The sequence below is a fragment of the Puma concolor genome, chromosome E1, assembly GCF_028749965.1.
Source record: "Puma concolor isolate L17-30 chromosome E1, mPumCon1.1.hap2, whole genome shotgun sequence".
Classification (NCBI taxonomy): Eukaryota; Metazoa; Chordata; class Mammalia; order Carnivora; family Felidae; genus Puma; species Puma concolor.
The window spans coordinates 19,471,431-19,497,458 of NC_141680.1; the positions used below are offsets into that span (position 1 = coordinate 19,471,431).

Here is a 26,028-nt window from a genome sequence, read left to right on the forward strand (position 1 = left end):
TTGACCCATGCACAAACAAGGGCTTCCTTCCCCACCACCCAGGAATCAAAGGTTCAATGTTTACAAGCACACCACTGGGTTCAACTATGTGCCAGGAATGTGGGGTGAGCGTTAAAGATTGCGCTCAAGTGGAGAAAGCAGGTGCGAACCAGTGGGACCTGTTTTTGTTTTTTTTTTTAATATTTATTTATTTAGAAAGAGGGCACAGGCGGGAGAGGAGCAGAGAGGGAGACACAGAAACCGAAGCAGGCTCCAGGCTCTGAGCTGTCGGCACAGAGCCCCGACGCGGGGCTCGAACCCACGAACCGTGAGATCATGACCTGAGCCGAAGTCAGAGGATTAACTGACTGAGCCACCCAGGCGCCCTGGACCTGTGCTATCTTTACAAAGGAATGGATACTTGAAAAACCTGAGTGTATACAAATTTCTTTATTTTAACAGAAGGCGTGATAAGCATCTGTTTACAGTATATCCACCTTCGGGGAGAAGCACCCAGGCGGGGTGGGAGGAGACTAGCTTTCATCTTGTACCTTTCTGGAACACCTGATATTCTCTGTCCTTAGGCATCATTTTGTTTCTTTTGTTTTTTAATGTCAGTGGGGTTTACGTGGTGGGGAAATCAGACCCCGTTTTGCTTTTCCCCGTTGTACCTCTCCACATTAAGACCGCCACACAAATAACAGGGCCCCGGGGCGAGGTTACCTGGTGATGATGGCCAGATGGGGTGGGTTCATGCAGGCCCCCATGAAGAGCACCACGTTCTCATGCCGCGTCTGCCGGTAGTTCATCACCTCTTTCTTGAACAGCTTCAGGTGGTCCTGGTTGTGGCCGTCCATCTCCAGCAGGCGGATGGCCACCTCGCCGTGCCAGCGGCCTCGGTGCACGCGGCCCCAGCGGCCCTGCCCGATGGGCTCGCCCAGCTCCACCTGCTCAAAGGGGATGTCCCACTCCTGCAGGTACACGCTAGTCTGGCTGGCCTTGCGAGAGATGGGGCCCCGCCAGGGCCGGCGGGAGCTCGGCAAGTCGTCCACCTCGTCCTCGTCGTCCTCGGCCTCTGACTTGCCGGCCTCTGTCTCCTCGGCCTGGAAGGAGGGGGAAGGGATAGGGAGGGCCAGCAGAGCTGGGCTCAGCCAACTCGCCCTGCCCAGAGCCCCAACCAGGTAAGGGAAGGAAGAGGCAGGGGCTCTAGCCGCAGCTCTGCTCCGGCTTGCTGTGGCCAGGGGGCAGGTCACTTGGCACCACAGGGCCTCAGTGTCCTCATCCACAAGCTGTGGCGCCTGGCCCAGGTGGGCCCCGAGGCCCTTCTGGCGAATCTCCAAGATCGACTGATGAACGACATCTAACCGCTAGGAAAGCAAATTAGCGTCCGCTGGCATAGACGAGTCCGCCCCCATTTATCCTTTCTGGGCATTTCTTTGTTTAAACAGAGTTTCTGACTGTCCTCCGGGCAGGAATAAATCGGTCTAAACCCCAGTGCGTTGCTGGGAGCCCGGCTCGGTTGACACTTTGGTTCAAGGATGTAGACGGTGGTTTCTCGGCCCTGGCTCCAATCAGAATCACTTGGGGGGCTTTGACATTGTGGAGATGCCTGGCCCCAAGCCAGACTCATTGAACTAGAGTCTCCCAGGCTGGGCTCCCGGCCTCCGGGCTAGGGGTGGGAATCATGGGGATGAAGGGCTTACTTTAACCTCAAAAACAAAACAAAACAAAACAAAACAAAGAAGGTCTGTGCTCCTCATCACTCTTTTAGGCTGTGCACCTGCTGCAGCGGGCTCCTGACGGGGCCCTTCCCAGGGCCCGGCACCCACGCGCTCCCCACACCCCTAGGTGCGCAGAGACGAGGAGGAGGGGAGAGAGAAGGGACCATCTCCGGGCTGCGCGTCACCCGCACTCACCTCCCCTTCATGATCCTCCAACACGTCTGCTTTTGGCTGGTTGTCGAGCCTGAGAGTAAAACACGGTTTGTCAAGGAGACCCTGGCGGCGGGTCAGTCTGCTCTCAACTGGGCAGGGCCCCATCGTGAGGTCCGAGGAAGGGCCACCAGGCCTGCATCCTTACTGTGACCCACTTGGCTGTGGGAAAGGCAGCCTGGAGGTCGTGGAAGCAGACAGGAGGCCAAAGACCAAACCCCATCTCCCTTCTTCGGCCTGAGCCTTCTTTAGACTAACCTGAGGGTGGTGGGGGACAAGGGGTGGGCAGGAACCACTGAGACCCTTTCAAACCTGGTGCCCAGTCAGGGGTTCTGAGCACAACGCGGGACTTGAAATCATACTTGAGAGCCGGCTCTGTCACCTCCCGTGGGACTTCGTGCAATTTTTTTTTTTTTGAAAGATTATTTCTTTTGAGGGTGAGAGAGAGAAAACGAGTGGGAGAGGGGCAGAGGGAGAGGGAGAATCCCAAGCAGGACCCTCACTGTCACAGACTGTGAGATCATGACCTGAGCTGAAATCAAGAGTCAGATGCTTAACCGACTGAGCCACTCAGATACCCCTCTTCTTCTTTTTTTTTTTTTTTTTAATGTTTATTTATTTTGAGAGACGGAACATGCACATGAGTAGGAGAGGGGCAGAGAGAAAGGGAGAGAGAGAATCCCCGGCAGGTCCCTCACTGTCAGCGAGGAGCCCAACGGGGGGCTCGATCCCACGAACAGAGAGATCACGGCCTGAACCCAAATCAAGACTCAGATGCTCAATTGCCAGAGCCACCCAGGCACCCCTAATGTCTTAACCCCTCCGTGGGGGCTTTCTCCTCTGTACAAGGATGACAACTACTTTAATACCTACCTCCACCAGGCTGAGCAGAGGGCTCAGCAGAGCCGGACATGGAGAAAGGGCTCCATAAACAGGAGCTATTTTTAGTAGGCACCTCTAACTCTGAGTGGCCGCTGCCCACCTGTCTTGGGTCACAAGACTGCTCCAGGTTCACATATGTCCCTACCCAATGTTGACTACACCAACAGGAGACAGACAAAACCTCTGGCCAAGGTCGGTGGTCCGGGGAGTGGGTGAGCCCAAGGAGTGCCCCCCGCTGGCTGGCCCAGAGCAGGAGCTCAGAGACTTAAAGGTGGAGTGGGAGGTGGTCAGGGATGTGGGTCCCGCTTTACCAGGTCCCCATGGGAAAGAAAGCGAACGCAGCGGGGGGATGCCTACCGGGTACTGTCTGCTGCCTCAGGGGACGGGGCCGCCTGTGGAAATGCGGAAATGTCTGCGGGAAACAAAAAGCAAACACAAAGCATGAGACCCCCTCCCTGCTGCCTCACGGACACGGTGCTTACCAAGTGCACGCAGCAGAACGGTGCCTCCCCGAGCAGCCAGCCCCTCCCAGCGCTGCACCTGTGAGCTCCAGGCCACTTCTCCTAAACCGGAACATGGACACAACCTCCACGGCACGTGGTTTTGCTCCCACAGCTCTGTGCAGGTACGCGATTGGGATTCCCCAGTTAACCCCAATTCCTTGTGGCCAAATGACCCCATATAAGCAAGTGGTAAAAGCAAACTGCGTATTATTTACATGGGGGTCAGACTCTCCATCTTGGCTCAAAGGCAGTAGCTGGTGCAACAATCCTCTGAAGGCAGTAAGACTCCTTCAGGGAGGCCAGCGGAGGCCCAGGGCAGGGCTTGCAGGTGGCTCATTAGTGACACCTGGTGTCTGGCTCAGCTGCTGGAAATTTCTGGCAGGAGCCAGAGGCCCTGCCCCCCTTGACTTCCGGGTTTGGGCCGAGGGTGAAGCAGTTCTCAGGGGAGAGGAAGAAACGCACAGTCCACACCTCCTGGAACCCAAAGGTTGGGCAGGTGGGGCTGACCCTGAGCCTGCGGCTTTCCCAGTTTTAGCACTGAAAGTCCCACATCTGGGGAACACCAGACAGACGGTCACCCCAGTGTGGAACCCCAAAACCGTGGCTACTTCTGTGACCCTTCACTCCCTCCTCTTTTGTCAACAAAAGAAGAAAGACCGTAGGTGGCTGTGGCTGAGCTGTCAGCACCCTCTCCCTGCCTTCCAGGACAAAGAGCCCCCCAACTCAGCCATCAACGCCTCCCCCCACTTCAAGCTTTCTCTAAAGCTTTATCCAAGGCTACCTCTGAGGTCATCTGAATCGCCACATTCTGGGAGCTCACAGACCTGGAGAATCTGATAGAGGCTGTGGGCCTTCCTACCAGGGAAACGCACACATGCACTATTCCTGGGGGATCTGGGTCCTGGAAGCCTCGGCCAAGGCCCCCCCAAGAGACCACTACCCTGTGTCCACAGACTACCCAGGGCAGCCTGACCTTCCCACCCCTCCAACACAGCTCAAATATTTCCACAGAAGATAATACGTGCATAGGGGATGTCTCCACACCGCACCCCGAGTGGGAGGGAACAGCGTCTCTGAGGCCTCATGCTTTTCCTTAAACATTTAGAGTGTATTTTGCATTCTACTCCAAAATGTGTCCATGTTTGTTTTTAACAGGTATATAGTCCCTCTCCTTCCCCAACATATCTTCAAGGCAAGATGGATCCTTCTGGAAAAAGAGCCATGTTTTCCCAATGCTTTTGAGTACTCCCCTGCACACTGGGCCTTGAGCTGGTAACCAGGGAGGCTCTTAGAGGGGAGCCACAACAAAAATGGGTGTGAAACCACAGAGGCAGCTTGGAGAGCCTCCTGGGGCCAGTCCCAGGGCCCTGACCCCTGCCAGCCTGCTCACGCCCAGGCAAAGCCACACTAATAGTTCTGTAAGAACCTCACAAACGCTCCAAATCACTCCCCTAATGGAGCTGGGCTGGCAAACAGAAAAGCCTGGACTAACCAAAAGACCATGATGCCAAGACAGGCCTGTTTAACCTATGAGAAAAACAACTAGCTACAGTCTTTGTCTAAACACAGAGACTTCATATGGCTAAATTAAGAATTAAAGTTGCAGATTACTTATATGAATGCTCGTCACCCTCAACTGGAGAAATAAGTACTAACCACAAAAACTCCTTGGGGGCATGAATATGGCCAAATGCGAAGGTTGGCACATAGTAGGTGTACAAAACAGTTTCTGTTGGAAGGGAATCAATCAGAAGAGATTGAAAGTTGTCGCCTTGAAAATTTCTAAAATAAAGCTGCATTCTACTTGATCGCCAGCAGATGGCGCCACGCAGCAACACTCAGGCAGGTGAAGCCCCAGCAAGTGAAGGCTGCAGACTTTCCCCAAATTGGCTTCCCTTTCTGTAAGTAGTTTCCTCTTCACGGGGTAGGAGAAGATATTGTGACAGGTGCCCATAAGGCATCAGCAAGAAGGTCTGTCCCTCCCTTCTGCAAACTGGATTTCCGCCACCTGTCAGTTGTGTGACCCTGGATAAGTTGCCTATAGTCTTTGTGCAACAGGCTGGACAGGATGGAGGCCAAGGTCCCTCCGGGCAAGTCACTGCCCCTGTGAAGGGCCCACCTGAAGCCTACCCACCCCGCTCCCTTTTCCCAGCTGTGATACACAGTCAGCTCTCAAAATAGGTGCATGTGAGGCTCAGGCACCATGGAGGTACCCGGGGGAAGGTATGCCCAGGTGGGCTGAACACAGGGGCCACAGCAAGGGCCAGTTAGTGGAACCATGCAAAGGACTCACCTGGAAAGATAAACTGTTGTCTATGATGAATGAAGTAGGCAGCTTTAAACAGAAGAGGAGGTGAGTCACACACACAGAACCGCAAATGCAGCGAAGGAGGAGGGGGGCCAGGCACGGGCTGCTTACGGGGTGGGGTGGGGCAGAACAGGGTGATCCATGCGGGAAGGAGAAAAAGAACTGAAAGGAAATGGGTGCTGGCAGGAGACCCCAGGAAGGGGCTTTCCCGGGAGGACTGGGGTTGGGAGCTCGTGGCCCCACTGCCGCAGAGACCTGGCTGACGGCATTCACCTCCCAGGCTCGCTTCTCTGTGAAACGTGCGGGGGCCCAGAAGGGTGGAATACTGAAAAGGGAATTGTGCCGAGTGCAGAGGAATGGTCTCCACCCCCTTGGCCCCACATCCACCTCCAGAGGTGATGAGGCTTTAGCAAACTTTCTCACTATCCAAAACAGAACAAAAACCCACTTGTCTTCAGGGTCCCCGTGAAGGGGACGCGCTGGGGGTCTGGACTCTGACACAGCTGTCGTGTTGCAAAACAGGGGTACCGGGCAGCCTTTCCCCATAAACTGATTCGCTCCCCCACAGTGAAAGCTGAGCGGCTCTCACTGACCTCACAAAACGGGCTTTTTCTGTGGCTATTGTTTTTCCAACAGGCCCTTCCTTTTAGAAAAACCCAAACTAGGCGTTTAGCAAAAGACCCAGTTTCAGAGCATAATGACGGAGCAGAATGGGAGAGGAGGTCATTCTAATGGGCCATCGCTCCACTCCTGGGGAGGGCGGGGTGGAGAGGGGTGTGCGCAGGATGATGCAGGACAGAGCCAGCCAGCCAGGTGTGTGTTAAGGCGAAGGCACAGGCAAAAGAGAAGATTCTTACAAAATCTCGGTCTCCCAGCACCCCTAGAAGAAACCCCTGGTGAAACGGGCCCAGAGAGGCTGTCCGGCCTCCTGTAGGCTGCGTGAGGGTCCCCTGGCACAGGAAAAGCTGTGCTTCTGTCCCCCCGGGCCTGGAGCCCCAAGGGCCAGGCCTGACCTGACCAGGCCCAGAGCAAACTGGAGTGTCCCAGTGGCTGCTCCCTCCTCTGGGCCTCTGCCATCCGAAATACGCGGAGGGCCAAGGCCAACTGCAAGGAGCTGCCAGGGTGGCCGAGGCCTAGGCTCATCCTGAAACAGGCGAGTGGGCCCCACTCTGCTTCTTGGAGATATGGGACACCCCAGGCCTGGCCGAGAGGAGGGAGACCCCGGCCCAACAGAGCCCGGGGCGGTGGCGGAGTCAGAGGTCAGCTCTAGCATGCACCTCCCCTGAGACTCAGTGTCCTCATCTGCACAGTGGGCATAACCTAACCCCAACTTCACAGGGTCTCTTACTTTATGGAAAAGGGAACAAAAGCTTCTCATTAAGTAGCTTATTCAGATCACGGAGCAGGTAAGCAGCAGAGTCTGGGGCCTTCTGGGCCTGCCTCAGCTCCCTGGGCTGCCTGCCATGCTTCCTGGGAGCTCAGCAGCCCTGAGTGAACAGTGCCCACGAGAGGCCACCCCACACACGGGACGGCAGCGTGGGTTTGTGTCAAGACCCCAGGCCTTGTGCCAGACAGACGTCGCTTTGTTCCTGGCTCTCTCTCTCACGTGGGCAAGCCACTTCCTCTGAGCCTCAGTGTCCCCATCTGTAACACGGGTACGAAAGCAGCACGTACATCAGAGCGCTCATCAGGTTTAAATACCGGAACGCACTTGAGTTTGGCACAGTGCCTGGCTCCCAGCAAATGCTCTTAGTGGCAGCAGCCTTTGACCTTGAGCCTGCTAGGGCGTGCCGAGAAGGGGTATCCCACGCCATCGTGAACGCAGCAAAGACCTGAGGGTGTGGTACCTGGGAAGTTGAACCTGCTGTCCCGCTGGCCGGGAGACGGGTTGGGGGGCGTCGTGGCACTGGATGGATTGGACGATGTCGGGAAGGGTGCCGGCGAGGAGGGCGTGGAGGACGTGGTGGAGGACGGGTTGCTGCTGGAGTCCAGGTGGTTCATGGCTGGAGGGTGCTCCTGCAGGACCAGAGACGCCAGAAGTGGGCAGGGACTGTCACTGCCCTACCCAGCCTGCTTCCCATCCCCTACGCTGGGGCCTTCCCCTCCCTGCCTAAAAACGAGGAGGTGCGCTCGGGGCATCCTGACGTTTTTACCTAACATTTGAGGGGATGATGGCACAGAGAGTCCCTCACCTCAGTGCCCATCCCCTAGGCGACCCCTGCTCATGCTTCTTCAGCTCAAACATACTTTCCTCCCAGGAGCCTTTCCTGAGCCCAGCGAGGACCACACCCCTCCTCATGTCCCATAAAAGTTAGCACTTTTCATCAGGGCACTTGAACTACAGTTTGTCAAGGGAAGACATTTTGGATGGTTTTCTGCAGAATGTCCTGTGTGCCCTGTGAAGGCAGGGACCCTATTCATCATACCCCCCAGTGCCTGGCTCTGAGCCAAGCACATAGCAGGGTTTTTAAAATGAATTAAATTCAGCCTCCGATAAGTGTTTATTTAGTGTGTGGTGCACAGTGGTGTCTGATAAATGCTCCCCTCACTCTTCTGCAGACCTACTGGCTAGGACTGCCCAGTGGTTTGGGCCCTAGCAAGGTCAAAGGACCAGCTGAGAGAGGGCTACGGGGGAGTCAGTGTTAGGTGGGACCCTGGCCCCGACCCCTTTCCCAGACCCAAACTCCAATCCCTTGGTGGACAGGGTTGGAATTCCTTGGTCAAAAACATTGGGGCCGGGGTCACCCGGCTGGCTCAGTCAGGAGAACATGTGACTCTTGATCTCAAAGTTCTAAGTTCAAGCCTCATGTTGGAGGTAGAGATTACTTAAAAATAAATCTTAAAAAAAAAAAAAAGAAAAAAAAAGTTGGGGCCAAGTTAGGTTAAATGCTCGGTTCATCAGGTTTTTCTTCCGCAGGCCCAAAGCGTCTGGGGTGTCCAGAGCACTCCAGAAGCTTCCAAAGCTATGCAGTGGGCCTCACAGTCCAGGGACAGCCGCCACCACTTGGTGCCATACGCGGGATGGGGAGGGAGCTGGGCCCACCGAGGTCCCATCCTATTCCTCAGGGCCAGGCCGGCCAGGGCAGGGGGAGGGACTACAAGGCAGACTGAATCCCAGCTCCCCCACTCAGCACCTGTGTGACTTCGTTCGAATCCCCCCACCTTTCCGAGCCACAGCGGTTCTCCATAAAATGGGGTATCAGCTGCTGCTTCACACGGTTTTTCACGTGTTCAGTGTTTGATATGAAGTTTTCCTCATGCCCACCGTATGCCAGGCCCAGTGCAGGCATCAGGGAGCGGACAGGAGCAAGATGATGGCCCTGCCCTCCAGAGCACCCCTCCGCTGGGGAGACAGGCCGTCAGCCAGGGGTCCCTCAGCCCGCACTCGGGCAAGCCCTCCCTGAGGGTTGAGTGCTGTAAACGCCGAGGAGGGGGTCTCGGGCAGAGGGAACGGTGGGCACTGAAGCCCCGCGGTGGGAATGGGCCGAGCCGGTGTGAGCCAGGGCGGCTGGAGAAGAGGGTGGAAAGACAGGCTGGCCCCTGAGAGATACACAGGCCAAACGCACGGCCCTCAGCACAGCGCCTCGGCACTCAGTAACAGTTAGCTCGTGTTATGGCCACAAACAGGGAAGGATGAGAGGCGGTCAGTGCCCTTGGTGACGTAAGAGAAGGCACCACCCAGAACTCTATGGGGCCGGGGCCAAGCAGGTGCGTGCAGGAGGGCTTCATGCAGGAGGAGGGGCCCTGAGTGGGTTCCAGAGGAACTGACAATGGGAGAGCGAGGGGGTATGGGGACACGGTGCAAATAGGGGTGCACCTGGTATTGTCGGAGAGCGGAGGGCAGACAAGAAAACAATGCTGGCAGGGTGGGAGTGGCAGGTCAGGGGCCCGGCATCCCTCCCGAGGAAACGCGCCTTATCTGTGACAGGCTGGACAACACACGCTGCTCCTGACAAACGAGTTCATTGTCCTGTTACCCTCACAACACCCTGTGAACGAGGCATTATCATCCCCGCTTTACAAACTAGGAAACTGAGGCTCAGAGAGGTACGGGAATTTGCCCAAGGTCACAGAAGCAAGGAAGGGGACTCATCGGGACTGGAACTCAGGTCTGTGGTCCTTCACCCCCACACCCCTATTCCTAGAGGGAATGTCACGGGCGGGGAAAACGCAATGACAGGTGGAGGGAGGCAGGAGACAAGGACAGGCAAATAAGAGAGGTCACCCCTGAGGCAGTGGCCTCCCTTGTTGGACAAGGAGATGTGGCCATGGTCCCTCCAGAACAGCCCCCCCCCGTCCCAAGCTGCATCATCAGCCATGCTATCTGCTTCTCTTCTTTCTGTCCAAACCTCTACCTAGGCCGGCCCAAGCCACAGAAGGCAACCGTGGCCCTGGAGAAGCCAGTCGTGTGACCCTCAGTCACATGAGGCAAGGCTTAGCCTAGCATGCTAAGCCCTGGTATGGGGCTGGGACACAACACACTTGAAAACCCACAGCCACACCCACAGCAGCCTGCGGGGGAGGCCACCGGCTGCACGGTCACCAGGGGGCTGCCGTCAGAAGCCATCATTAGCGCGGGCATCTTGCCGACACCACGCACATCTGTGCCTGGACCGTGACAGGTCTGTTAGACGCTCGACAGTCTGTGTGGCTGCAGAGGGCACCTGTCTGTATTAGCAGAGAAGCCCCAGCCCAGGCTCTGAAAAACACAATCCACCTTCACATATTACTTTTGAAGGTATGTTCGCTGTACCCTGACTAAGGCCAGGCTTTGAAGTCTGGGACACGGCGAAAGATAGGATCCCTGAAGGCCACCCTCTGGTCCTGGACCCCAGATTTCACGCCCCCCTCCCGGCCGGATCTCTGCATTACAGGGAGGAGTCCAGGGCGAGAGGGGGGTTCTCCTGCCGCCCAGCGTACCTTCTTTGTCAGTGCTTTGGGGAGGGTTCCGAAATGGGGCTCAGCTGCTCTGTCCACCGGGTTGTTGATGTCCGAGGGGACAGATTCTGTCCTCCGAAGCCTAGGTTCTATTTAAAAAGAAAAGGGGGAACCATTAATAGAGAACAGACCAGGCTACAGAGGAGATTCCCCCCCAAATCCAGAAAGCGGAGAAGGGCAGAACACTCACGTGGAAGGAAGGATATTCTACAGGCAGGGGCTTCTTTTGTACACTTGTTGTGACACTTCAATCTGGTAAAGAAGGCAGGGTCAGTGCACGGAGGGTCACTCGGGGCTCCCAGGGCATCCACGGGGCCCTGAGCCTTGCCGGGCAGCTCTGCGCAACACCCACTCGTGACTGCCTCGATCGCCACAAATTCCTCAGCAAGCATCAGCTCAAAAGTTTGGAACGTCCCACGTGGACAGTGTTAGCACGACCACGTTCCCACCGTTGTCTGCCTAATCTTCACGGCAGACAGTTTAAATCACACCCATTTAAACGTTGTGGGTCCCACGTCTATCCCCCTCCTCTAAAGAAAGGGAGACCCTCCACCCACATTCAGAAAACTGAAGGCAAATCTGAACTTACAAAACAAGAGAGAATCATAAGGAGGAGAATGTCTGCATTACCCAAGGATCCCAGAAATGCAAGGAGCGGTCCCTGCCGTTGCAGTCCGGCATGGGCCTCATGGTCAGACGGCCAGCATGGGCCAGCGTGCAAAGACCTCGACCCTCAGTTTGGTCTTGCCTGCCCTACCACATCTCGGGGTTCTCAACGACTCAACGGGTTAACAGTTAGGGCCCCACCAACCTCACTCTACAATCGTAGGAGAGCGCGGGGCTGAGAGGGCACTCTGTGCTCTCCGCATGAAAAGCATTACTTAAAAGGGAGCAGGAGGTCCCCAATTTAAAACCAGGAGCCACAGGAGACCTAGGCTGGGGGAAAGCTCTGGCATCCTCTTGGTGGTCTGGGAGTCATTGGGAAAACACAATTTATCCAACTGACGTGCAGGAGACCCGTCGCCTCTGGTCTGGCAGGAGCCCAAATGCTCGTGCTCCACACACTAGCTCGGAATCTTGGAGCAAGCCCGGTAGACAAAGAGGCCTGGAATCATCTTCCCAGTTGTAAAAATGAGGCCCAGAGAGGGCAAGCATCTTGCCCCAGGTCACAAAGCAATGGAGGGCAGTGATCTGGGAGCAAAGACTCCAGGCCCATCCTCCGTAGGGTGAGGGTAGTTAGACGGTAGAGAACATTCTGCACCCCCCACACTGCTCCCTATCCTTGTCCTCCTGGCCTACCAGAAAGCACAATGGTACGAAACAAGAAAGTGAGATCTGTATACAATCTCCCTTAACTCTCTTCTGTGAATACCGCTAGCCATCTCTGTTTTTTCCCACTGCCTGTCCCCTTCTCCCCATCTTGTGTACTAACGCTAAGGCAAATTTTGTGTAAGGCTAAACTTCAGAACTCCTTAGAGTTTCCAGAACGGCCTTCCCCTTCCTCGCCGATGTTGTGCAAGGTAAAAAGGCCTGGAATTCTTTCTTCCTGGGTCTCCCTGGCAAACTTCTGCTCATCCTTCAAAGCCCACGTCAAATTTGCCCTTCTTCTGGGAACGTCTTGCTTGATGCGTCCTTAACCTCCCTAGAAAGGGCTGGTCACACCACGGTGTGCCGAATGGGGTCACAAATAGACGTACGAACTCTCAAAGGAGTTCCCTGGAATCCTGACTTAACCTCAGGCCAACAATCGAGTAGTAGCACCGTTACTAGCGCGTGGGGTTTCCACCCTCTCCCACCGCTCGCACCCTCCGCCCCTCACCTGCAGTGCTTGCATTTCACTCCAAACATCATGCTCTTCTGGCACACGTGGCAGACCTGCGACAGCCAAGACTTGGTGGAGAACCTACAAGCGGTGGACACCGGAAAATGTTCACGCGGCTGGGAGACCAGAGCCCGGACAGAACGGGGCCCCGGGGAGACCGGGAGACCGGGTTCCATCCCGGAGCCACCGGAACCCTCTCCCGGGGAGGGCAGGGACGCCCGGGGTCACTGCTCCCCCTGGGCATTCAGATTTCCCAGCCACAAAGTTCTCATGGCCCGACTCGTAAAGCGTGCACGCCAAGCGATTCCAGTCTTAGGAATTTATCCAACAGATACACCCGCGGGTGTCAAACGATGTGCAGACGAGGTTACTCCCCGCAGCGTGTTTGCAGCAGTAAAAGGCTACAAACGGGGGCGTTGTGGGTGGCTCGGTTGGTTGGGTGACTGACTCTTGATTTCAGCTCAGATCGTGATCTCAAGGTTCACGGGATCGAGTCCCGTGTCGGGTTCTGCGCGGACAGCGCGGAGCCCGCTTGGGATTCTCTCTCCCGCTCCTCTCTGTCCCTCTCCCACTTGCTCTCTCTCTCAAAATAAATAATAAGCAAACTTTAAAAAAAAAAAAAAAAGACTATAAACAACCTATGGTGTTTAGTGTATCGGCGACTGACTGTGTACAGGCCAGTCCGATCACGCAATGGGACGCCATGAGGCCAGAAAATAAGAAAGCTCTTTTTTGTGCAAATATGAAATGATCTCCAAATTACATTATCAGGGGAAAAAGTACGACATGACCCCATTTATATGAAATTCAAATACAGGGGCGCCTGAGTGGCTCAGTTGGTTGAGCATCCGACTTCGGCTCAGGTCATGATCTCACAGTCCATGAGTTCGAGCCCCGCGTCGGGCTCTGGGCTGACAGCTCAGAGCCTGGAGCCTGTTTCGGATTCTGTGTCTCCCCCTCTCTCTGACCCTCCCCCGTTCATACTGTCTCTCTCTCTCTCTCTCTGTCTCAAAAAATAAATAAACGTTAAAAATTTTTTTTTTTTAAATTCAAATACAGAAAAAGTAACTTATGATGACACATGAACAGTCGCCTCTGGGTGGTAGTGCTATCAAGGGCCAAAGGTCAATTCTGGGGGGGCTGGAATGCTCTGAATCTTCACCTGTGTGGTACACATGGGTGTGTGCATATGTAAAAATTTGTGCACTCAGCGCTATGGAAATGATGCCCCCGTTAAAAAAAATTTTTTTTCAATATTTATTTTTGAAAGAGAGAGATACAGCATGAACAGGGGAGGGGCAGAGAGAGAGGGAGACACAGAATCCAAAGCAGGCTCCAGGCTCCGAGCCGGCAGCGCAGAGCCCGACGCGGGGCTCGAACTCACAAAACAAGATCATACACTGAACCCAAGTTGGACGTTGTAACCGACTGAATCACCCAGGCGCCCCCCTTTTTTAAAAAAAATTTTAACGTTTATTTTTGTGTGAGAGAGAGAGAAAGCATGAACAGGGGAAGGGCAGAGAAAGAGCGAGACATAGAATCTGAAGATGCCTCCATTTTTAAAAGAAAAAAAACAAAGGGTAGAACAGTGTCAATAATATACGTAGTATCTGGTGAAAACAGAAAAAGGAGGCCAAAAAATATACATATGTATTTGCTTGTATAAAAATTATCTCCAACTGCCCAGATCTGCCTACAGGGGGACCTAGAAGGCTGGGGACAGCAGGAGAGGACTGTGTACATAGCCGCCCTTCTCTACCTCTTGAATTCTGAATGTATTTCAATCCAGAGTAAATCAAAACTTAAAAAATTTAAAACCCACAAAAGATAGACCGGAAGGATGGATGGGGGTTGAGCGGGTGGTGTCCTCCGGAGAAAGTCTAAGGCGGTCCACAGGGTGGGGAGGCCTAAGGGCGGAAAGAACTCACTTTTTTTTTTGGAGGATTTTTCAAAGCGTGGAGTATCATAGGAGCAACAGAACAAACAGCAACAGTATTTGGGGAAGGGTTTGTAATGCATCCATAAGACATGAGCTCACTCAATTCTTACAACTACCCCTGGGGAGTTAGGCGGGTCTGAGATTCTCAGTATACAGGCAAGGGAACCAGAGAGATCAGAGGACTTTCCCAAGGCCACACACTGGGAAGCTACGTGGCAGGGTCTGGACCCCAGGGGCCTCCACATAGAGTGTGAGGGCTCCTCTGAGAGACCACTAGGGCAGAGCAGGAGAGAAAGAGCATAGGCTTTGGGGTCAGGCTGCACTGGTGACTCCTACCACCTATGGGCTGTGGGATGCCTCAGGGCCTCCGCAAATGCGGCCAACATGCGCACCTCGCAGGGACCTGGGGAGATCACATATGCGAATGCATAGTGCCCAGAGGGTTACAGTCTCCACCCAGACAAGATGGGTGCTTTCACGGACTAGAACAAAGGCACCCGTGTGCTTGAAGGGTCTTTTTTTTTTTTTTTTTTTTTTTAGTTTGTTTTTAATTTATTTTGAGAGAGACAGAATCCCAAGCGGGCTCCATCTGCACTGCCAGCATAGAGACCAACATGGGGCTTGAACTCACGAACTGTGAGACCATGGCCTGAGCTGAAATCGAGAGTCAGATGCTTAACGGACTGAGCCACCCAGGTGCCCCCCCTACCCCATGAAGTGCCTTTTAGGGAGCCCTGATCCTGCCTCCCTGGGATCCACATACTCTCTCTGGGCTTTAATCTCCTCTCATGCCAAAAGCAGGGATTAGGGAGCAGCTCAGTGGTATCTGAGACGACCTCCACCAGGGAAATCATGAAAACAGGGCAAAATGGTAGTGAGGTCCGGCCCCGAGAAGAGACAAGCGCTAGGAAGGGGTGTGGGGTGTGGGGTAAAAGCCTTCCCAGACCAGGGAAGAGCCACAGACAGCTTCCCCCTCCCCCCACAGGATTAGACCAAAACAGTTTAGATCTTCTTAGAGAGGCCTGGAACAACACGGGTTTAAAAAAAACCCAGAAGGTGGGGCAGTGACGTCACCAGGGTGGGGCAGCCTGGCAATATGAGACAAGGGGACTGCTGCTGCCCTAGCTGGAGGGCAGCTTCTGCTGCCCCAGGTGGAAGGAAGCGGCAGCCCGGGAAACACTCGGGGGCGAGCTGACACAGCCCACATCCTCTGTGAAGGCAGGTGCACCCAAAGACAAAAGAAACAGCTGATCCCGGCGTGCCCCAGATCCTGGCCGACACGGGCCCCTCTCGGGCTAAGGCCTGTGCTTGTCCACCAAGTGCTCCCCGGTGCCGGACACGTGAAACCCAGGTGCACATCACCCCACTGTATCCTCATCACAGGACGGGAAGTCTTGTTTGCGGGGGCGGGGGGAAACTGAGGCTCAGAGAGATTACTGGCGTGCAACCCACGGAGGCAGAATGGGTAGGGTTCTCGTCCTGTGCTGAGCGGCTCTCTCACATCCTGGGAGCCTTGGGTACAGATGAGGGAGGCCCTGGGACCTGCATTCGAAGGGCTTGTCCCGACTGTCAGCCAGGCCCTCTCGTCGGTGGTACTCTAGCGCCTGGGGATCAGCCCTGACGAGTCTCCGGGTGTCTGGGTGCCATCCAGGGGACACGATCCCTATCTTACTGGCAGCACGACCTCAGGCAAATTGCTCAGGCCCTCGGAGCCACAGCCGGGTCTCCACCTCTGGGCAAGAGTTCCAGGCTGGCCTCCCAGGCCACACTCACACTCACACTCCCGGGGGAGATGAGAGGCCCTGCAAAGTTGCAAAGCTCTCAACAAGCGTGCCCTGCTGTGCTCACGGCAGGCTTTCGCAAGGGACGGCCAGAGCATCCCGAGGCACCGTTCTGCTGGTTGTCCGGGCTGGGGAGATGCCGTGCACACCTGCTGTTGGTGCCACACACCAGCTCCACGAGTGTTGAGGCCAAGCCTTCCGGCCAGGCCACGTCACGGGCCCATCTCAGCCTATGCCAGCTCACACCAGCACGACTAGGAGTTGTGAGAAATCCAGACGGCTAAGCAGAGAACTTTAGGGATGGGGCCTGGGGTTTGGAGCTTCAAAGCTCCACGGGCTCTGATGCGTGGCCGGGTGTGGGCCCGACGCGATCCGGTGCTGGACCCGCAGGGAGCTCTCGGCTCCTCCTCCGGGAGACTGTGAGCCTGTTTCTCCTGGGACCTGTGTTCTCCCTCAGCAGGGTGAGGAAGAGACACATGGAGGGGTAGGGGAGGACCCACAGGTCCATACGACCGCTGGTGACAGGCAGGGCTTCCAGGTGGGTGCAGGGCTATGTTCACAGAGGTGATGGACAGACCAGAGGCAAAGAGTCTCCGAGAAACAGGGATCAGGACAAACCGCCCCCCTCCCCCGCAATGAGGAGCATGGTACATGCAGGTCTCAGCCCAGCTGTGCCCCATCCCTGTTCCGGACTGGCTGGACCTACCTGTGAGTCACCGACAGCCCGATGTCCCTTCGTACCATCTGTGGGGATCCGTACGGGAGATCTGCAGGGAAAGAGGCCAGGTCGAGCAGGCTGAGGAAGCTTGTGCCTAGGACCTTCTAGATCAGAGATCACAGGCCGGGTGGGTACGGGGAGTCACTGAATAGTAGGTAAATGTTTCCCTGAACGTTCAAAACAAGGACAGGCCAGGTAGACCAGGGCAGCGTGGTGACCCTCATGCCCGGCCTTCTTCTCCTACGAACGTTGCTGCCTGGCCCCCACAGATGGTTCAGAAACCACCGCCGTGTGGCTTCTGGCTGCAGTGGAAGGCAGGCTTGAAGGGAGGGCTGCAGGCAGAGCAAAGCTGAGGACAGAAGTCTCCGCCTACACCCCATCCCACAGGAATCCACAGGTCACTAGCTTGCAAGGGCTTACTTCTGGTCACTTCCTATTTAGTGGGTAGGAGCTGTGCGGCCCTTGGCAGAGGATTTGAGACTGGTTAGCTATACAGCACATCTGGTACCCTTCCAGCCAGGAGCACCTGGAGACTTCTGCTCTGAGGACCACCAGTGCCTGATCTTGGCGGGTAGGGCAAGGACGATGTGGAGTTTTACCATGCTCCCAGGTGGCCCGGCCCCACCAGCCGCTGGGGAAGTCTCAGGCAACGAGCCCTGAGATGAGCATTCTGTCTGCCTTCCCACGGGGCACCCTGGGCTCTCCCTGTCCTAATCCTGGGCTTCCCCATCAGAATAGCATCCTCCCAGTGTTTACAGCCTTACAGGTTGGGCATCAGGGAGCAGCAGGAGGCAACCACTCCATCCACAGGCAGCTCATGTGTCCCACTGCCCTTCTGCCCCTCCTCCACCTGTGCACCCCCTCTCCTCCCCTCCCCCACCCCCTCCTGCTTCTGTCCCCCCTCCACCTGTGCACCCCCCTCCTGCCCCTCCTCCACCTGTGTACCCCTTCCCCACCCCCCTCCCGCTTCTGCCCCTCCTAAGCGCTGCCTATCTCCTCCTGGGGGTGGTTCTCGGAGACCACGGATGGGCTTCAGGCGTTCTGGGAATCCTCTGGACTGGTAAGCAGAACTTTGTGGGCTTTTCCCTGGAAAGAAGGTCTAAACTTTTATCCAGTTATCAAAAGGAACCATACCCCAGAAAGGTCAGGAACATGGCGCTTGAGGGATCTCTAGCTGTCTCCTGTCCTTAGAGTCAGCAACATCCCTGCACCTCCTGTCCCCATGTGCTGGCCCGGCACACACCTCCTCCTCCCACACCACAAGGGGAGTTTGATCAGGACCAAAAAGCCCTTTCCTGCTCCCTGATGATTCAGGAACCCACCATCACACCCCTCAGGGCTCTCTCTGGCACACCTGCCCTGGGGCTGACTTGTCCCAACTCCCTTCTGGGATCCCCTTCACTGTGAGCAGCCAAGGCCATCAAAGCATATGGGTCTAACAGGGGTTAGGCCACCAACCTAAGAGAAACAGACTATGGAAAAATGAGATTTCAACCATGTATCTCTGAACACAACCCATGACCGACTTGTAATGAGCTGCGGTCAGAGGATAGGAGCGAGGGGAGACAGCACACGAGCTAGGCATCGACCGCCCCTGATCCAGACAAAATACTCACCCTGAAGACCCTGCTCTGCCTCTGGCAAGCTGGGCAGGCAGTCTCCCTGCCGAGGTCCCTGCACTACAACAGCAGCCAGGAGGATGACAGGACCAGGCTGCCCCAGGGATGCAGGGGCTGAATTCTCCTCCAAGGTTCCGGGAGGGGCCCTGAAGTCTGCACCCGTGCCCTGGGGAAGGGGCCTCACTCCTTGCTCACTCCATGCCTCCCTGGTGGTCCCGCGGCCAGCTTCATCTTGGTGTAGCTGTGGCCTGCTACCCCTGCCTCATCACTAAGGCCCTGCTGACAGCTTCATCACTCTGTTTCGCCAGCTCAGGACGAAAGTAAGCTGCTATTTTGCTCAGGCAAGACCCAGACGTCTCTGCATTTCCACTGCGCCAATTAAAAGACTCCAGAGGCATGGCTGGTGCCCTCTGCTCTGACTCAGGAGAGAAGCCCTACAGCACAGCCATGTGCAGGTGGAGGGGCAGGAAAAGCGATCTGGGGCTGCCCGGGCTTCTTCCTCCCCTCCCAAAGGGGCATTTCTATCCGCACCCCCCAATCTCTCGGGGCTGCATTCAGAGCCAACCCACATTATTGCCCCTGGGGTTATTCCTCTCCCAAAGTGGGGGGTCCCCTGACGTCAGCTGGGTTCTGAGGACGGCTAACATCCACTTGCTACCAGACAGATGGCATGTCTCTCTGGGCTACCAAAGCGGCTCAGCAGACAAGGCTCCCTGCCAGAGGTCACCTGTGGGGATGGCAGGGTGCAGATGGGGCCTGAGGAGGAACCGCCCACAGCCCATGGCAACGTCAAGGTCCCTGCTTCGCAGAGAGCAGCTCCTGGCTGGGCTGAGACCACCTCGCGACATCCTAAGGCCACCTGTCCTAGAGCTATTTCCTGGGGTGGTTCCCAGCACCTCTGCTTCTGGGTGGTGGAAAGGCTGACTGGACTGAGAGAGGGTCAAAGAAATCCACCCCTGACGGGGACAGCAGCACAAACACGACTCCCGGGTGGCAGAGGGGACGAAAATGAATCGCTCTTACCAAACCTGCAGGAGACAAAAGAGAGAAAAAGTGGGATGATGTCACCGTGCTGGCTCAGTGTGTTCCCCAGAACACCACTCACTGGGAGGGAGCGGGCAACGTCCTCAGGTAAGGACATTGAGCCCCTGGGGCCTGGGGCCAGACTGTGGGCACGGTTCCTCGATGGGAAGGGCTAGAAGTGCCCTCCCTGGGCCCCCCTGTGGGCACAGAAGTTACTCCTGCGCTCCCACGCTGCACGCTCTTGTCTATCAGCTTATCTACGCCTCGCCAGCCACGCAGCACCGTATGGTGTGCTCCGTTTCACAACTGAGGAAACCGGCTCACGGTCTCTGAGATCACCTCCCGCAAGCGGGGACACCTCGGGTGTCCAGAGCCCCGCAGGGAGGGGTGCTCAGGGTCAAGGCAGGAGAAGGGGAAGTGGCTGGAGTAGGAGGGCGAGGAGAACAGAAGGGGGTCCCCAAGGAGGGCCAGGTGGAACGTGTCCTGAGCAAGCTCGTCCCAGGGGCTGCCGCTGGCCCAGCGACAAAGAAAGCTGGGGAAGACGCAGGCCACCCGGGCCGCCCTATGGGCTTCGCTGAGTGTCCACAGTGCTAGTTCTAGTGGCTCTGTGTGGACTCGACTCAGAATCCCAGGGTGACGCCCAGCTCACCAGCTATGGGATGTGAGTGGCGCCATCTGCCTGGGGCTCCGTTCTGTGCCCAGAGCCCTCCGGATGCTCCTCTCAGGGAAAATGAGACACAGATGCACTGGGTTTACCCACCGAGGTGCCCTCTGATGACCCACTTCCATGCGTCCACATGGTAATCGTACTGGGCTCTTTGGGAGAAGAGGATCCAGAAGGGGCGGAAGGCTGCAGTCCCTTCTGGGGAGGGGGCAGGGGACCAGGCCCCAGCAGGATGGGCTGACCGGGGGTGTCTGGGTGGGTCACGGCATGCATTCTTCTCGTTGGGTGACATACCCAAAACCATCAGAGATGTCCAGGGCCCATCCCATAAGGGACCCAAGACAGCCTTCACTGGACAGGGGGAGCCAGCCCACCCAAGACCAGAAAAGGAGAGCACATGTCAGGAAAAAGAGCCTGGACTCAGAGGTACAGGAAGGTAGGAGGCACCCAGAGAAAGCTCCCTCCTTCCCCTCTGCCCCGCCCACAAGGGTACACTGACAAGGGCAATTTTTGTAACAGCCAAACTGACAAGGACCTGAAGGTCGTCCTTCAGGAGGGGAGGAGTTAAACTATACAATGAAATGATACGAAAAAGTTAAAAAGATGAGGTAGCTTGAATAATTATAGGTATACACAAACGCGATAACCTGGTTAGCTCTGAAAGGGGAAAGGGGGTGGCCAAGGAAAAATGGTGGGGGTAACTTCACACTGTCTACCCTACAGTGACAAACAACACGTGCTACAAAGCGTCTGCATCTTGGACCACGCGACACTTAGTACCTATTTAAGTATATAAATTAAGAAAATTTTTTACAGAAAGAGTAAAGTACTTTAAGATGTGGGGACAGGACATTCTCAGAGATAAGAAGTTAAAAAAAAAAAACTAGGTTATAGAACAGAGCACATAGTATTTGATAATCATCAGAGATTTCAGCCAGATATTCTAGTTCTCTCCATCTGGGCACATGGGAGAATTGACATTGCTTGGTTGCTTTGTTTGAGTAGGATCACAAATGGTGAGTGGAACTTGTAGGAAAAGAGCATTTAACTGTTAGTGTTTAACATGAAAAATTCTTTCTTCCTCTGCCCTAGTGGAATGTTCCAGACAATGATCCAGAAAGTGGCTGTTCTGTCAGCCTGGGATCTAGAATGAGGCCAACCCATGATGGACAGGTAGCATAAGCAAGAAAGAAATCTTTGTTGTTTTAAGATATACAGAGCTAGGGGCTATTTGTTACTGCAGTATAACCCGGTCTATCCTGACTGATACATGGCACCGTGTGTGTGTGTGTGTGTGTGTGTGTGTGTGTGTGTGTGTGTGTGCGCGCGCGCGCGCGTCCGTCCATATCCAGAAGGAACCTAGCAGGATTTAGTCCCCACTGTTAACGTAGCCTGGAGAGTGGACTTTGCATGCTTCCATGTTGACTTTATTTGTCCTTTTAAAATAAAGCCTGTGTTACCTTTGTAACAAGAAAGCCGTAGGTAGAACTGGCAAACTGAGCCCCAGCCTGGCAGGAACACTCACCTCATTGGGGAGACCTCGTCAATGCGGTTCCCCAGCTGAGACTCATGGGACTTGCTCCGGGTGAGCGTGGGGAAGCTGGGCAGCAGCTGAAAGACCTTGCGGCTGGGCGGGGGTGGCGTCCGCGGTGGCTTCAGCTTGGTGTGCCTTCGCAGCTGAGGCGTGGTCGGCGGGGTGATGAAGCTGTGCAGGGCGCGGGGGGTCAGCCGGCCGCTGGCGTGCAGGGGGATACAGGTGTCCGCGAGGCCCTCGCAGGGGCCTGGGGTCGGGGAGTCCGAGGTGGGCAGAGCCGACACGGAGACGGAGCGTGGGCCATGGGCACCGCTGCCCATTCTGCCCAGCTGGGTGCTCCCTGGGGGCCAGGGCGGGCCGGCTGGCGGGAGGGTGTCCGCGGAAGGCCCCGAGCCACTTTCCCGCCGGGCGTCCAATGAACTCCAGCCTGAGTCATCTTTGTGCTCCCCTCCTGTGGGCCAAGAAGTCGAGTCACAGATGACTGGAGCTAGAGAGATTTACAGGTGAGGTGGCCAGGGCCCAGAGAGGGTAACACCTTGTCCAATGCTGCACAGTTCCTTACCAGAAGGCTTCAGCTACCAGCCTTCGTAAAGGCCTTCTCATGCACACGTGTCATTGCCCGTGTTATCTGTGACTCAAGGGCACCAGCACAGATGTCACTGTCCCCATTTTATAGAGGGGAGATGAGGCCCAGAGAGAGAATGGCTTGTCCAGGGTTCTTGCTGGCAAGTCTGTGGGGAGTAAGCCAGGACACCCAACCCAAAAATGGATGACCTCAGAGAGGGAAGTGGTAACTGATCTTTAAGAGTCAGGAAGGGGAAGCTGGGATGTGTGAAAGGGATAACTCCATGTCAAGTAAATTCAGGGGCGCCTGGGTGGCTTAGTTGCTTAAGCGTCCGATTTCGGCTCAGGTCATGATGTCACAGTCCGTGGGTTCGAGCCCTGTGTCGGGCTCTGTGCTGACAGCTCAGAACCCGGAGTCTGGTTCGGATTCTGTGTCTCCCTCTCTCTCTCTGCCCCTCCATAGCTCACACTCTGTCTCTCTCTCAAAAATAAAATACTAAACATTAAAAAATTTTTTAAAGAAAAAAAAAAAATTCAAACATCAGGAAAGGGGTGTCCCAACCTTCAATAGTAATCTTCCCTGGGAATTTGCTGGGAAAGAGACCCAATGAGGAAAGGGTCAATAGCCACTTCTTTCTGAGAGGCTGTCCTTTTGGCCGCCCACACTGTTGGCCCCGGAGACCTTGGGGCTCTGTGCAGTTCCAGCTCAATGGCACAGTCTGTGTGTTCGTTCAAGCACATGCTGGACGTCAAGGCATGAAAAAGACATTCACTGTGCTTGAAGGGTCCAAAGAGGGGGACAGCAGTGTGCTGAGACAGAGCTGTCTGGGCACTGAGGGAATATGAACAGCCTCTAAACAGCCCGGAGGGCTTCCCAGAGGAGGAGGAGCCCGGGCTGAGCCAGCTAGAGAAGAAGGTGAAGCAGGTGTACTGGGCAGAGGGAACAGCACGTGCAAAGGCAGGGAACACACGGCACCTTCTGGGAACTACAGAGTTCCCTGTGCCTTGAGAGGTCAGGACAAGCCAGGGAGAAGCAAGAGATGAGGTCGGAGGGTCAGTCCCCCCCGGGGCCAGCTCAGGAGGGGTCTCGGAGGGCTCGCTAAGGACTTTAGGTTTGTGCTTACAGGGGATGAGGAGACTCCAGAGGGTTGGGGGCAGAGAGAAAGGAGCCCATAATCAGACACCCTGCTGTGGGGAAGGAAAAGACACCTGCCTCCAGTGAGTGGAAGGTACAGGAAGGCAGATTTTGACTCCAGACAAAATGAACTTCCACACTGGAGTTATTCTACTTTGTGCTGTGTACCCTGACTCAGGCAGGGCCACGTGAGGCCGCGGAGATTCAGAGAGGCCACACGCACTGCCGAGGTCAGGCAGCCCTCGATCCCGACCGCAGCACTAGGCCTCCTCCCGCGAGGCCGTCCATTCTGAATAACCTACAAATCCGGCCCAGCCTTGCGAGGGAAAGAGCTCTCGGTCATCAGAGGGGGCCAAGCCCACGCGGCCATTTATCTGGCACAGTGGAGGGAAGCGACCTTCGGGACTCTCAGGGTTTCTTGTACATTCCCTCCGTCTTCAAGGACCCTTCCTCCTACCTCACTACATGGTGACTTTCTCTTCATGAATCAACTCGGCAGAGTGAGATACTCGCTCGGCCTGTGTGTGTGCTCCTTGTGTTTGCTCCCGGAGAACCGTAGCCACGACTTACACTGTAACTTACACAGTGGCCTACGGGAGGCGCTGGCATGCCTGTCACTGAAGGGATGAAAACATGGCCAAGTCCGCCACCCAAGGAAACAAGCCCCAAATTCTTCAGTTTGCCATTTTTTAAATAATTTGTTTTTTTTTAACTGTTTAACTTATTTTTTGAGAGAGAGCGGGAGCGGGGTAGGGGCAGAGAGAGGGAGACAGAGGATCCGAAGTGGGCCCTGCACAGACGGGCTGAGAGCAGCAAGCCTGATGCGGGGCTGGAACTCACAGACCGCAAGATCATGACCGGAGCCAAAGTCTGATGTTCAACTGACTGAGCCACCCAGGCACCACGGCCCTTTTTCTTTTTTTTAATGTGAGAGAGAGCGGGGGTGGGGGGAGAGGAACAGAGGAAAAGAAAGAGAGAATCTTAAGCAGGCTGCATGCTCGGCATGGAGCCCGACATGGGGCTTGATCCCATGACCCTGGGATCATGACCTGAGCCGCAAGTAAGAGCTGGATGCTCAACTGACTAAGCCATCCAGGTGGTCCTAATTTACCCATTTTTATTTTTTTTTAATTTTTTTTTTAACGTTTTTATTTATTTTTCAGACAGAGAGAGACAGAGCATGAACGGGGGAGGGGCAGAGAGAGAGGGAGACACAGAATCGGAAGCAGGCTCCAGGCTCCGAGCCATCAGCCCAGAGCCCGACGCGGGGCTCGAACTCACGGACTGCGAGATCGTGACCTGAGCCGAAGTCGGACGCTCAACCGACTGAGCCACCCAGGTGCCCCTAATTTACCCATTTTTAATCACCACTGCTTTGAGCCAGCTCAGGGATGGCAAATGGGTCTTGACATGCATGCCAATGCCAGTTAACCAGCAGTGGCTCTTGAGAAGGACTCCGGAGTCACTCAGCAGGAAGAACCTGGGTGTGATTAGCAATGTGAGCTACAGACGAAGGATAGGAAGTATCAGCAGGAATGATCTCCCCTGTTCATCAGCCTCTGGCACAGAGAACCATCCTTCACTCACCTTTCTTAAGACCAGTGACCACAAGGCAAGTGGCTTCAACATTTGCTAGGACTCCTCGAGCCTCATACTGAAAAGAATACTAATATATACCAGGCTCTGGTCTAAGCACTCGACCTTAACTCAGTTCCCTCCTCACAACGCTATGAGAGAATGTTGTTATTACCTCCATTGTACAGATGAGGAAACTGAGGCACGGTGGGGTTAAGAAACAGACCAAGGTCCCACGGATTCTAAGAGTGCTGAGCCCAGGCAGGCAGAATCCACAGTCCACCTTTATGGCAGCTAGACTGCTCTAGGTGCAATCAAGACTGATCGCATGATCTGAGATACCGGGCAATCGTGGTATCCACCTCGGCCCCAGAAGATTCCCTGGAGGTTTGGCCACCACTGGGCAGACCCACTGGGGTGAGTTGTGGCCAGGACCCTCTTGGGGACGTAGGGGTACCACAGCTGAAACCAGACGAGAAGGACACGGAAAAGACCCTCTCCTCCTCATAGGCCTCCTCCGGGGCATGGTAGAAAAAGCACCCTCTGAGGAAGAAACCCGAGTTCGAAGCCCAGCCCTGCCGCGTGCCAGCTGTGGGACCCTGGACAATTCACCCAATGCTTCCGATGGTCTAGCTACAACAGGCACTTACCACCACCGCTGAGAAGGGTGTCGCCACATACACGTCAAGCGCCTGACTTAATAAATTTAGTGCCTGATGAGTCAGTGGTCTCCCTATCTTGGCACCCAGGACGGGCAGACAGGAACCTTCCTAATACAAATGGGTCACCATCCCTCAACGGCTGGTGCCTCCACAGTTCCTTACCATTTGGGCACAGGGAGGGAAGGCTGACGAGTCACCCCACGGTCCCAGCTTGGGTACCAAGTTGTTCTACATTTCCGCAATGCGGAAACAACCCTGCTGCCAACAAAGACTGAGGCTGGAATTCCGGCTCTGCCACCGACTGCTGTGTGTCCGTGGCTAAGCCTTTGCCTTCTCTGGGCTCAGTCCCCTCTGTGAGTGGGGACGCGAACGCAGGCTACATCTCTCTCACGTTTATTCTTTGGCACGTGCTGGGGGTCTTCTGAACCGAGTGAAGCTCTCCACGCTAGGC

The 26,028-nt window shown here is 55.4% G+C and overlaps 1 protein-coding gene across 2 annotated transcripts in view; it reads right to left on the minus strand.

Moving 5' to 3' along the window:
• The window catches only part of KSR1 (kinase suppressor of ras 1), a 163,911-nt gene that overhangs the window by 19,641 nt on the left and 118,242 nt on the right, over nucleotides 1-26,028 (minus strand). For both annotated transcript variants that reach the window (XM_086686538.1, XM_086686539.1), the window contains exons 4-14: nucleotides 21,633-22,092; nucleotides 19,444-19,448; nucleotides 16,790-16,850; nucleotides 12,361-12,444; nucleotides 10,732-10,793; nucleotides 10,524-10,630; nucleotides 7,451-7,619; nucleotides 5,589-5,630; nucleotides 3,150-3,204; nucleotides 1,896-1,944; nucleotides 703-1,082 (exon numbers count right to left, since the gene is read on the minus strand). In XM_086686538.1, coding sequence (XP_086542664.1) covers nucleotides 703-1,082; nucleotides 1,896-1,944; nucleotides 3,150-3,204; nucleotides 5,589-5,630; nucleotides 7,451-7,619; nucleotides 10,524-10,630; nucleotides 10,732-10,793; nucleotides 12,361-12,444; nucleotides 16,790-16,850; nucleotides 19,444-19,448; nucleotides 21,633-22,092 — 1,474 coding nt within the window. The remainder of the gene's footprint in view (nucleotides 1-702; nucleotides 1,083-1,895; nucleotides 1,945-3,149; nucleotides 3,205-5,588; nucleotides 5,631-7,450; nucleotides 7,620-10,523; nucleotides 10,631-10,731; nucleotides 10,794-12,360; nucleotides 12,445-16,789; nucleotides 16,851-19,443; nucleotides 19,449-21,632; nucleotides 22,093-26,028) is intronic.